Source organism: Dermacentor silvarum, chromosome 2 (assembly GCF_013339745.2).
Source record: "Dermacentor silvarum isolate Dsil-2018 chromosome 2, BIME_Dsil_1.4, whole genome shotgun sequence".
In the NCBI taxonomy this organism is placed as follows: domain Eukaryota; kingdom Metazoa; phylum Arthropoda; class Arachnida; order Ixodida; family Ixodidae; genus Dermacentor; species Dermacentor silvarum.
Genome location: NC_051155.1, coordinates 248360270 through 248373407, shown reverse-complemented (window position 1 = coordinate 248373407; position 13138 = coordinate 248360270). Strand labels below are relative to the sequence as shown.

Here is a 13138-nt window from a genome sequence, read left to right as displayed (position 1 = left end):
CTTCATGCTACTTTCAGATCGATGTCAGCTTTTCAATATAAGACGCAGTGCTATATTTTAGTCAGTTACTGCCTGTTTGTCATTATTTTTTTCGCCGTATATAACATTTAACTTGGCTGCGCTTCCTCATGGCCCCACGGCCTGGTGAAATGCCTGCAACAGCTCGGATATGGGCTGTTGTGCGTTGCGTCTCCAACCCTTGGTCGTATCACTTGCATTGCAGGACCGCTGTACGGACTGCTTGGCCTATGGCTGTCGGACCGGATCCTGCTTGTGGCCGGTGCCCTTCTCTGCGCACTGCCTGTGATGGCCTGCGCCCTGGCACAGAGCCTGGGACTCGTCGTTTTTCTGTATGGCGTCCTCTATGGTAAAACCAACGACGAATCTCTGCAGCGCATATGTAGCATTATTCACATTCAGCTTTACCTTCTCCTGCTCTCAAGGCGACACTGAACTATGAAGTATGAACAACGACAAGCTTTAAAGAACGCGGCGCAAAATACGATCATAAGACCTATGGTGTTTGGTCGTCAGACCTCTGACAACCGAACACCATAGGTCTTATGATCGTATTTTGCACCAGGTTTCTTTCGTCGTTTTCTTTTCTTTTCTTTTTCGTTGAATAACTTGGCTAACGTTAGCTGGGAGAAACTTATATTGCTGTGTGAGCTATAAAACTGAAAGGTCGTTAATAGCGTTCTGTCCTGTCGCCTTGTTTTCTTATTTGTGAACTGTGCATGAAATAAGGCGTTTTTTTTTTTTTTTTCTTGGTGAAAGAATGTTTCACCAACCAGCCCAAGCAGCTACAATGTTATGCATCGGGGCCTTTACATGCTACTGATTGCAGTGGAAGTAAAGCAGCAAGGACGTTGCAAGTGGTCGCAGGTTAGGTTACCAGCCAAGGCGACCTCCCACGGCCACGGAACGCAAGAGAAAGAAAGCTCGCGTTCAGTGGAACGTTGCACGTCGTAGACATCGCATGGGCTGTAATACAGTGTCAATGAGGAGCATTATATTATCAGTCATGACTATTTCTTCAAGAAGTCAATAGCACCTCCCTGTTGCAAACGACACACTCGAGTCGCCAGAGTGCACCGACCGAGTAGGAACTTCAACACTTGACGTCTGGGCAACATTCTTGCATATCATAATAATTTACATAGTGTTGCCAGATTCGTCGCTTATTACTTGCCAAGTTTCTAAGAGTGGTTTGAAGTGTCGGACATTGCCACCGCCAAAGATGCAGTCTGTACTGTATGTAACATCTCTCTGTGTACTTTATTTCATGCAGGACTTGGCGTGGCTTGTGAAGAGCTGTTGCCGTTCACCGTGGTGGCTCGGCATTTCGTTCGTTACCGAGGCACGGCCATGGGCCTGCTGTTCGTGGTGACTGCCATGTCCGGCTTCGTATCCCCGCTGATCGTCGAGGCACTGCGGCAGGCCTTCGACTTCCGCGTGGCTTTGCTCATACTGGGCGCCTTGCAGCTGAACATGCTGTTCGGCTGCATCTTCGTCGACCGCGTCCCTCGTAGCGATGACAACTGCTCCCGAGGTCGTAGCAGCTCCGAGCTGCCCAAGTCGCAGCTTCTTGTCAGGCGACCGAGAGGGAGCAGTTTCCAAGCGGCGTCGTTCGCGCATTCTTGTTCTAAGAGCCTCGTCGAATCTTTTACAACTACCAGGTAAGCAACTGTCGTCTTCAGCACCTGCCTTCGGCTTGGCTGTGTTCAATGTTTAAAAGACACGTTAACAATGCTTCGCCATATCTCCGGTTGCTGTCTTAAGCTGTTTTATTACTTTTTTCGGCTTATACTGTACGCACAATTGATTTAGCATCCTGCTGCGCGTTCTCCTGTTCTTGGGTGACTACGTTATCAGTTTCCTTTAAAGAAATTATTAAAATAAACAAACGAACAACCAGCGAACAAACTAGTAACCAGCAACCATCTAGGACTGTACTAATGGCGACATTAGCTGCAATTGCTGCGATGCTATGACTTTTGGTGCAAATACTAATACGGTACGCTTTTGTCAGGCAAGCATCCGCCCCAACGTACCGTATCAGTATTTGCCGCTACATGCCATTATTCAAACTTCCTCACGTACTTCGTCATGGAATGTTTCCGTCCTTTCCGGAAGTGTGGAGGGATCTTCAGAATATTATGGTTTAATATAATACCCCCACTTCTCCCCTTTCCCCAGTGACCTGCTTTCGCGCGTCACTCAATCATTTCGGATTTCCCGCGAAGCGCTGGTTGCTATACCAACGGGAAATTAAACCAATAAAAAGTTTCTGTGTTGAAGTTGCGTCGTACCGCCGATAGATGTCCGCTGCCGTCACCGGGCCGATCGGCGCGCGCCTTTGCTACTTTATTTGGTCGATCGCGTCTCGCGAGTGTCCTCACCTAAACAGCATATATGTTACACCGTGACCGCAACTCAAGAAAACGTACTGGTATTTCTAAGGAAGTGCGCAATCCGGCGAAGACTGGTCGTCAACCACTGATGTCACGCATTACCAGCGCAGTTGAGAGAGGGACGCCCGCTATCGCTGATTCAAGTGAATCATGGCCACCTCTGCCGAAGCCACTCCAACTCGCAGAAACACGAGACACGACTCCTCCACCAACTACGAATGGCCCTGCAGCAGTCCGGGCAGAAGGCCAGAACTTGCACGTGTTCGCCATGCTGAGGTCGCTCATGAATGTTATGCGTACATTACTGACGAACCTAAACACCCCTAATGCTCGCAGCGCACTGCAGGCACTGGACGCGATGAATCCAGTATTGCAAGTCTTCAATGGCATCACGGCTTATTCACTGCTGTCGTTCCGTAAATATGTCAAAGAAGCATCCCTTTTTTGGTGGAATGCTCGAGACCTCAGATCAAGAATTTCGGATCTTCGACCTTTCGTTATTTCGAACAAATTTCCCATCATCGTCATGGCGTACTATCGGGCTACGAAGCTTTCTCATCCGCGACGTGCAGTGTCCTCAGAAAGCTCATCGTTTATGTTCGGCGTGAACTCACTTACGCGCTACATTCAGTTTTGCCTCACGACGACGACCAATACGTGTGCTTAACTGTGAAAACAAAGAAACTTACATTCACTCTTGTCGATGCATATACTTCTCCAACCAGTCGTTCTAACACGCAACGACTGGGTGCTTTGTTATCCGCAACACCTGGCCTTTGGATTCTTAGTGAAGATATTAATGCACACCTCCCGCTCTGGGGCAGTATGAAGATGGACTCCAAGGGAAGAAAACTAGTCGCGTTTGCGTTGGACCAAGAGCTTTGCTGTCTCAATGACGGCAGCCCGACATATCTTCGGGGACTGACCTACAGCAGCTGTCTGGACTTGACTTTGGTATCTCGGTGTCTTCGATGCAGTGTAAAATGGTTCTCAGACATAGACACTCATGAAAGTGATCACGTTCCTACCTATTTGAAGATCAAAGGAGTGGCCAAATCTCTATCTACTGCCCTCCGGAGAACAGGCTGGACGAAGTTCAGGTCGCTTATGGAAGACGAATGTCAAGAAGGTCACCCGTTATATCTGGAGCATCAGATTCAAAATGCACTGCAAGAGGCTATGTTCACTTTTAGGTCTTCTCCAAAGTATACAGAATACGAAGGTGAATTGGAATGGCTTCGAGCGATTCGCCGACGGGCAGAAAGAAGATACAGGCGCACCAAATGTATTCACGATCTGAGGGAGTCTAGGCGGATCCAAAAGAAAATCCAGCGCCGCATCGATACGTTACAATCTCAAAAGTATAAATCCTTTTGCGAGTCCTTGGATCCTCAGTAAGCCTCTGTCCCATATATGGAGACCTCTGCATGGCCTACAATCATCTCCGCCACAGCACCACCCTTTCAAGTATTTTGCCCTGCATCAATGACGACGTGAGATCGACGTTACTGAGGATTTCTGCGCAAGAATTAATTGCTGGCTTGCCGACACTACCTGTATCATCATCACGTGATGTTGCGGCATCCCTAGGACTCTCGCATGGATCTCATGTTCTCTCTGGAAGAGCTAGATGCTGCGCTGGCGACTTGTAGGAAGTCATCATCGCCTGAGCCCGACGGAGTCACATACACTTGGAAACCTTGGCCAAGAAGCCCGCAGTGTACTTTTGGAGAGATACAACAATTCCTAGCGCCAAGGATTGACTCCTTGTGAGTGGAAGATCCATCTCTAAGCTCCAAGCTCTAATCTCCATTAGACTTGGCATCGTACCGTCCCATCGCTCTTGCCAGTTGCGTTGGGAAACTAATGAAAACGATGGTGCACGTTGACGCGCCTTGAATGGTACTTAGAATATAGTGAGGTCTATCCGAATGCAATGGCGGGCTTTCGGCGCGGTCGGTCATCGATCGATAACGTGCTTGATTTGGTAACATCTATTCAGCATCAAAAGAGCATGATACGAGTAACGGTGGCGATGTTTCTTGGTGTCAAAGGCGCATGTCATAATGTAGCACACCAAGCAACTCCTCAATGCTTTGACCGATGTGGGCATTGATGGCCTTGCCCTGCGCTGCATTTATAGCTATTTGCAGGATAGATCCTTTTTCGTGCTTACAGAGGAAGGAATGACATCCCACCATTTAACCTGCAAAGATGTGCCGCAAGGCGGAGTATTAAGCTCCACACTCTTCAACATAGCACTGTTAGGCCTTGTTCGATCATTGCCAAGGACGGTCCAGATATCCATCTATGCAGATGATATCTGCATCTGGGCATACGGCGTGACACGTCCGCAGATACGAGCGAGGCTGCAGAAGGCGGTCACACAAACGCCGTCTTACCTGCATATGAAAGACCTTGAACTATCCTCAGAGAAATTCCGATTAGTCGCATTTACACGCAAAATCAATGACTCCATATGTTATACGCATAAATGGACAAGTAATTGCTTACGAAACAAAGTCATCATCGACCGTGATTTGTCTTGGACGTCACATATTTCATATATGAAAAAGAGGTTGACTGCAATAGCCCATGTATTCAAGTTTGTCGGCGGAAAGCCTTGGGGCGTATCTATAGAATCGATGATACTGCTGTACCATGCATTATTTATGGGCTTCCTAATATACAGCTTGCCCGTGCTGGGTAACACTAGTAAAACGAACCTTCGCACAATCCCGAGTATGCAAGCCCAAGTTCTTCGGACGTGCCTCGGCCTGCCTAAGTGTGCATCCACAGCATCCACAATCACCATAGCGCATGACCACCCTATAGCAACGTACATTGCGGTCGACGCTTTAAGAGTGCACATTCGACATGTCGCAAGGGCACCATTTCACCACCTTGCTTGCCTGCAAACAACTAGGCCGCATACGAGTTGGATGATAAGGATTGCTATCGTTGCGAACACACTTTGAACAAATTCACGATGGCTAATCAACCACAATCAAACTTGCGTCATTTAGATTCTGACACGCGTTCGAACGAACGCACGAATAACCTACAGGGTAAGCGCATTAGCTGAGATAATCTTATGCCTTGTAATCCTTACTGCGGTATATGCACCGCATACTCTCAATGCAGGTTATGGTTAGTGTTCGCATCCAGGAAATTCATGTAAAAAATTGGACGAGGCGGCACTAGTAAAAATGTACACGTGCGAACTCGTGCGGTTAGGCTTGTAGAACTTCCAATTCAATTTAATTGAATGCTGAGATTTGGCGTGCTAAAATCCCGATATGATTTTGAGGCACGCCGTTGTAAGGGACTCCGGAATAATTTGGCCACCTGGGGACATTTAACGTGCACCTAAATTTAAGTACTCGAGTGTTTGTATATTCTGCCCGCATGGAAATGTAGCCGCCACGGCCGGGATCTCGAGCTCAGTAGTACAACTTCATAGCCACTGTGCTGCAACTTCAAGCAAACTTCAACGGCACGAAAACGTAATTAATTGCAAAAGTTTATAGTGGCGCAGTGATAATAGTGTGTAAACTTCTCCGACACGTTCAAGGCCATGAGAAGTGTGCCGAGGAAGTGCTTCTGACGAAGGAGCCCCGGTCATTACTTGGTGGCCGCAGGGTGATAGTCCTGACAGAAAAATGCGGACTTCCCGATTGATTCCCTGCTCAGTGTGACATTACAGTAATGTACAGCCGACCGTTTCAGCGGCCACACCGATGGGTTGAAAGTGCGGCGTTTGCCATGCATGCAGGTCCATTCCGCCCAACCTGCGACCACACGAGGCGGACTCGCTGCTCGAGAAGTGCGAGTCACCTTCGAGAAGGCTGGCGCGCAACATGCGCTCGCTGGTGTCCGCGCAGTTCCTTCACGTGGCGGCATCTCGGGCGGTGTCGCTCTTTGTGCTCTCGTCGTTCCTGCTGACCGCCGTTGACTTCGGCTCGGACAACGGTCTCAGCGGATACGAGGCTGTCGCCATGGTCACCGTCAGTGCCGTCGGGGACCTGGTGTCGAGGATAGGCACCGGCTTGATTCTGGACTCGAAGGTGTGCTATTGCACGAACGCGCCTTACTGTTTGCAGACGAGGCAACAATATTGTTACAAAACAAAATGAGAGCTAAATATGTTTGCAGGCTATAGTTACAATAATTTACATTATGGTGGGCAGAATGCGCAAATACGTCGGCGTCGTAGCCCTGTTCTTCGTATCTTATTATGTCTCGTACTGTGATACTACGAAGAAATCCGTACTTAATACAATACTACATAGTTGCTTTTGCGACTAGATTGAAAGATCACGGCCAAAGACGATTATCATAGCAGTAAAATGTCAAATATTTTCTTCGATTCGTGTATAATATTTTGTTAATATGGATCGAGTCATCCCTGCTGTTGCCGTTTTTTTTTTTTCAGCTCTTAAGATTTCAAAATGTTACTACCTGATAAACTACGTTTCAAGCCGTTTATGAACGGATCGGACGGGTAACTATGACGCCCAGCCATTCCTTTGCCCAGAATTCGAAAAAATACTTGTTGATGTTTTGGTCGTTTATTGGACGTCATGACTAAACGTACCCAGATAGACAGGAAGGGGGACGACAGGCGAGAGCTCGTTTGCCGCTTCTTTCACTATCCGTCTACGCGTCTCTGCGCTGCAATTAGTCATGATTTCGCAAAAGACATCTTTGAAGCCAAGAGAATGTGTTTCACAGCTGACATCACGTGGCTCAGCGCCTACTCCCTTAGTACTTGCCTTAATTCTTCCTTCTTGTCATTTTCCTCGATAGAGGGCACACAGGTATTCACTCGCGACCGCGCTGGCACGTCTTGACCACCGGCCGCTTTCGGAACAGACAGTACTGGAATATACAGTACTGGCTTCCGCAGAATTTTTTGCAGGGGGGGGGGGGGGGGGGGGCGTTGGTTGTTGGCGACGGACGGACGTGGCCAGCGGTATGTTCGCAGCAAAAAGTCACTATTTGCGCAGTAAATTTATTTTTTTGTTTATAAATAAATAAGTGAAATACACACATGAAAGAAAAATTACAAACAGCCAATTAATGCGTGGCTTGGAGGGATACATTGGAGTTTATTAACGAACAAACAATTCAACTTGATAAAAAATGAAAAAAGGTACTATCACTTCGTGGAGAAGAGTGCTCAGTCTTGCTGCATGTGAGTTCTCGACTCACCCTAGTTGATGACAGCACACAGCACATTATGTTCACAAACACGCAACTACAGTCACTCAGTCAGTATTTCTTGAACAGCAACTGCAGACACCTCGGATTTTTCTGGATGAATTGCGTGATGACATGAGTGATAAAGTGATTTCTGTGCTTCATTACACGCTGTCGATGCACACTCATCACACAAAGGCCGTCCAGTCTGTCCTTTGTCATCGTTGAGCGTAGCCAGGTTTTCACTCTGCTCATTGTACTGAAGGAGCGTTCGACCGTACAGGTAGTAACTGGCAAAGCCAGAGCCACCTCAATAGCTTTTGCAACACCGGGGAAGAATATCTTGGCCTGATGTAGAAGCTCGCAGTAAATTATTTCTGATGGGTCCCCAGTTTTGTTGCACCACATCTCGTACCAAGAGATGGCCTCTTCCTTGAAGTTGTCGATGCCGTAAAAGCATTGGAGTTCTTCGGCGATGGCAGCGAACTCAACACAGGCTCAAATGCTTCATGTTTGATGGATGCAGCTGAAGAATTTTGAAGCTCCTCTCATTGCTTTCAAAAAAGCAGTGAGCTAAAGAAGCAGTGAGAGAGTCCAAGTACGGCACATATATTGCCACACGGTAGTATTCCTCCGGCGAGTGAATCCCGTAGTTGTCTCAGTGGACCTGACGAGAGACTTGTCTTGGCACAGATATCACCACATTAAAGTGGTTGGCTGCCTCCCTTGCTGCATTCATGATGTCAAAGAACCCCTCTACAGTGTTTGTCTGGTGGCCACGAAAAATGCGTTGCAGCTCAGTGATGTGGTCATGCACAGAATGGAAGTACATGGATTTCATATGTTTTTACTCGTTCTCTCCGAAGCCTAGCTGTGGCGTTCCTTTATACCTGTTTTCATTGCAGTACGGAAAAAGCGCGCGGGCCTACATTTTTGGTGTTTTTCTCGAACACTTTTTAATATGAGAAAAAAAAGTTGCCTCCTTCCCTTTTCACCGGCAAATCATACCGCAGACGCACTGCAGCCATTTTCATGGCAGTGTGGCTCTCTGGGTATTTACACTGTATAAATTCGTCTGAAGCGCTTGACAATCGTTTTCATAACCAGAAACTGAAGCAAAGCATAGATTCCTACAAATTACACTCTTCCATTAATAAAAAAGCATATTTAATTGACTATCCTATTTTGATAGGTAGCCATACATAAAATTTAGTTGCGGTTGCATTTATCTGAGACCAAAATAATTATGTGGTCTTATCTTAATTCGTTGAAATGGATCGCATAATGATACTACTGGCCTCGGTTTTCAGTGCACTACAAGCGTACAAGCTTTTTGAGGGGCGGATTTAGGCTTTATTTGGGTGGCGGGGTGGTCGAAATTTCGGCATTTCGCCAAGGAGTGTCTAAATGTGACGCCACGGGAAGGTGTCACACTTTTCTTACTAAGTGTGGCGGTCTATACTTTTTCCTAAATGTAGCCGGCAATTTATGAGAAAGCGGAAGTTCTCGCGATAATACTGCGTAGATCTAGAAGTTCAAGACAGAAAACCTCAAGCGTTCCTCTCAGAATTGTTCGCTATCTTTAGCCTGTCATTCTTTCACTGCCGTGCCATCACCAGCAAGATTACGTTATAGTGTGCAGAGTGAAAAGTTTGCCCGCAATCTTGAATGGCGCTTCTACGGATATGAGGAACCTGAGTGTGCTAATCAACTTTTTAGCTAGAGCGAAAAAATTTATTGTCCAAATTTCCAGGGGGGTGAAGCCTTGCCCCCATCCGGACGCCCATGACTGGAATACCGACCAGTTGTTCCACACCAGTCTTGTAGTGTGACAAGTCGTCACACCACAAGACAGCGAAGGCACTCTTGAAATATTTACGTTCGAGTGGCCTATTGGAGAGACTGCAGTTCTCATGGACGTTCACAACCTTCCCTATCCCCCTTTTTTTCATTTTTATTGTTTTTTCTCTCCGCGATTCTTTCCGTCTTTCATTCCCCTTACCTCTCCCCCTAGTGCAGGGTAGCAAACCAGAATATTGTCCGGTTAACCTCCCGGCCTTTCCCATCTCGTTTATCTCTCCCTCTCTCATCTCTCTGAAATTTTATTTTTGGTTTCTAAACTGCCTTGGTGCAGGTGATAAGCGGTGACGCCTTGATGCTCTGGAGCTTCGCCATCCAGGCAGCGTCCTTGGCTGTCATGGCGCTGAGCAAGCACTACTGGATTCTCCTGGCCAGCTGCTTCTTCACCGGCTTAACGGGCGGTGGACGAATATTCGCCTGCACCGTCATGGTTGCCGAGCTGTTTGACGAGCGATCGCTACCGCTCAGCCTGGGCGTCACAAACTTCATCGCCGGCATAATCTGCCTCGCACGGCCACCGCTCATTGGTTAGCTACCGCCAGTGTTATCAGGAGAACACAAAGTTGCATTTATAACCTCCTTTATCCAAAAAGAAAATAATAATCAATAGTGCTTTATGAAGTAAATGTCAGCCGAATATTGAGGCAGCCAGGGAAACCAGCTCGAACATTGCGAAGTCTCTTCAAAACGTAGACTTAAACTCAGGTGGGATTTCAACATTAAGTTGAATCTTTTCTTAAAGTTTGTCGTCATACTGCTCGCAATTTCATCCAGGTTCATTCACAAAACACCCTTACCACTCGCAGGTTACATTCGAGACGTCATGGGCTCGTACGACCCGCTGTACCTATCATTTGCCGTCACCAACGCCGTTTTCACGATAACGTGGACGATCAGTCTGTGCTGGCAAAAATGTCATAGGAGACGGGAGTGGCATTTCATCGGCGGTTTTGAAGGTGAGTTTTATAGACTGCGCGTCATGGGTCTCTTTGGCCGCATTTGCACACTTTTGCTGGGGTTACCCTTCATAATTTGTTGCAGTATTTGGTGTATGCTGCCATACCTGAAATCAGAAGTATCTCATAAAACTTATGTTTACATCAGAACTCTCCGGCACGCGGTGAACCAATCGCCTGTTATAGGCGATACGGTGTACCAACAACGTTAATTGTCAGAGTTATAAGCCACAATTCGTTTTTGACTTACGTTGTTCCGTTGGTCGTCTCGTCTTCAAAACGGCGGACTTCCGTGCGTGTTTTCGGACTTATCAGCAATTTCATTTGTTTGCGTAACTGTGTATGTGGGTGCGCGTTCTAGTACTCTTACGTGCCTTCCTGTACTCATGAGCGGAACTTTACATGTGCTAGTACTCTGAGATGTACTCAGTGTTTTTTTAATGCTGTCTATGCTTTCTTTCTTGCGTTCTTTTTTCTTTTCTTTCCTAACGACGAGGTTGGGCTTGCCGTTGCTGCATAAAGGCCCGAACATGTCCTTTAACATCACGTAAAAAAAGAGTGCACCTAAGCCGCTGCGCTTGATGGAAGTCTACCAGTAAACTAGAAAAGCACCTGATGTGGCAAGCTAAATAATGACAAAAAGATCAGCGCAACAAAATGAACGCACCAGGTGACATTTCAGTCCGGCAAGTACCAACTTTCAAACCGTCATTCTTTTCCAACTGTTTCCAGGTGAGGAGCAGGAGACACGAAACTGACGAGCACGCAACCCGTACGCATCAGATGTGACTGTGACCCACATGTTTTAATGTGCGTTGTTTACTATTTATATGCCCCCAAGCACTAGCCTCCAGTGCCTTTTAATTTATTGTACGATAAACGCGACCTTTGAAGAAGTTGTTACTGAGGCTGACATGCTCCAAAATTACAAATCATGTGCGGCTCTGATGATTGATCGTGGCTAGAACTGCTCCATTTTTTAAATGAAGAGAATCAAATTTAACCGATCACTCTCCGAGAGACTGAAGCTGCTGTTGGCCAAGTAGTGCGGCCGTCATAAATCTCTTTCACATACACCATGGTGAAGAAATTGATGCTCGAATTTGGTTGCAAAACTGGCAACTTCCTGCTCGAGCTTATGTGCGCTTTGTTATCGTATCTCAAGCAGCCACACTGGTTTACCAACCCTTCAACAGAGTGGAACACCCCATATATAAGGCACACCAGGTTACACGAACTGAATCCTTCGCTCCAACTCCGACCTCCCCCCGGGCTTTACCGACGTGAGGCACAGATTCTATAGTGGCTGTGGTTGGGAGTGGCTTTCAAGAAGGCGTGCACTACTTTGATTGGAATGACCGACAGCGCTGCGTGTGACGTCTGCGGGGCCGAAGAGAACATCGAACATTTATTGCAATACTGTCATCGATTTCAGCCAGAAATACAAGCATTATCTATCGCATTGCTACGACTGGACGATCGACCGTTGTCCGTGCAGGTGCCACTTGAAGACCGTCCCTATCGTTCGTCGGCCCATGAAGCTGTCAAGGCACTTTTGTCATTTCTGGGGGTGACTGGCCTATGGGAACGCCTTTGACTTGCTCAGGCCCTACGCTTGCGTGCGTGCGCGAGGTTACCGCGTTTTTCCTCCCCCTCCTCTCTCCATCTCATCTTTTTATTTCCTCTTTCCGTCCCCCGAGTAGGGTAGCCAACCAGACTCATTTCTGGTTAACATCCCTGCCTTCTCTCTTTCTTTCCTCCTCCTCCTCACTGAATCATGCGCCTAAAGGGTATAGTGACGCGATCACGCGCTTCTCCTTGAGAAAAACGTAGGCTGGAATTACCCGTCATGCTTCAAGATTCATCATGTTGTACTCAGTGTTTGCCTTGGGGATTCCCAGTGCCTCCATAATAAAGACTTTTTTTTTTCTCGCTACCCTATGCGGTTGATGGGCAGGTTGCAAAAGTATACAAGGCGCACAATGTTTTCTGACGCTCCAGAGAGCGCGAACAGCAGTTAAGAACATCGATCCGTATACCTTGTGCACCTTCAAGACACCCGCAGGGCTACACAGTCTAAATACGGAAGGTGAACGCGGTCACAGACAGCACATCCAAATAGATGCACAGCCTTGCTGCACACATAACACGTACTGTGCGTGTCTTTTCGCAGATGCCAAAACAGTTTTGTGGTCTAACGTCCAGAAAGAACACACGGCTAATAGGGAATTCGTGTATCTAATCTAAGTGCATGGGGCGTTTTTTGCGTTCCGCCACCATCGAAAAGCGGCCGTTGCGGCCGGTAATCGAACCCGCGACCTCGCGCATAACAGCAGAACGCCGTAGCCGCTGAACCACCACGGTGGGTTGCCGATAAACCGTGCGTACCGTGCGAAGAGAAAACAAATACACAAATAAAGAAACTGATTATGCGTGGAATGACAGATTCAAGTGTAAGGTTTGTTGCCCGCGGCGCTAGCTGAATGCAGCAGTTGTATAAATTAGAGCACTGCACGCGCCCGGGCCGACCCGAAAGCCCGGGCCCGGCGCGGCCCGCGGGCCGGGCCGGGCCGTCCGAAGCGTTTGTCGGCGGGCTCGGGCCGGGCCCGGGCTTAAAGCCGCGGGCCCGGGTCGGGCTCGGGCTTGAGGCTGCGGGCCCGTGCTGGACTCAGGCTTGAAGCCACGCGCCCGGGTCAGATTCGGGCC

General features: G+C 47.8%; 1 protein-coding gene across 1 annotated transcript in view; it reads left to right on the top strand.

Moving 5' to 3' along the window:
• LOC119443083 (monocarboxylate transporter 9-like) overlaps positions 1-11190 on the top strand; it is a 16338-nt gene extending 5148 nt beyond the window's left edge. The window contains exons 4-9 of the mRNA XM_037708234.2: positions 224-367; positions 1292-1679; positions 6190-6481; positions 9751-10003; positions 10283-10432; positions 11165-11190. Coding sequence (XP_037564162.2) covers positions 224-367; positions 1292-1679; positions 6190-6481; positions 9751-10003; positions 10283-10432; positions 11165-11190 — 1253 coding nt within the window. The remainder of the gene's footprint in view (positions 1-223; positions 368-1291; positions 1680-6189; positions 6482-9750; positions 10004-10282; positions 10433-11164) is intronic.
• Positions 11191-13138: the final 1948 nt, after the last annotated feature.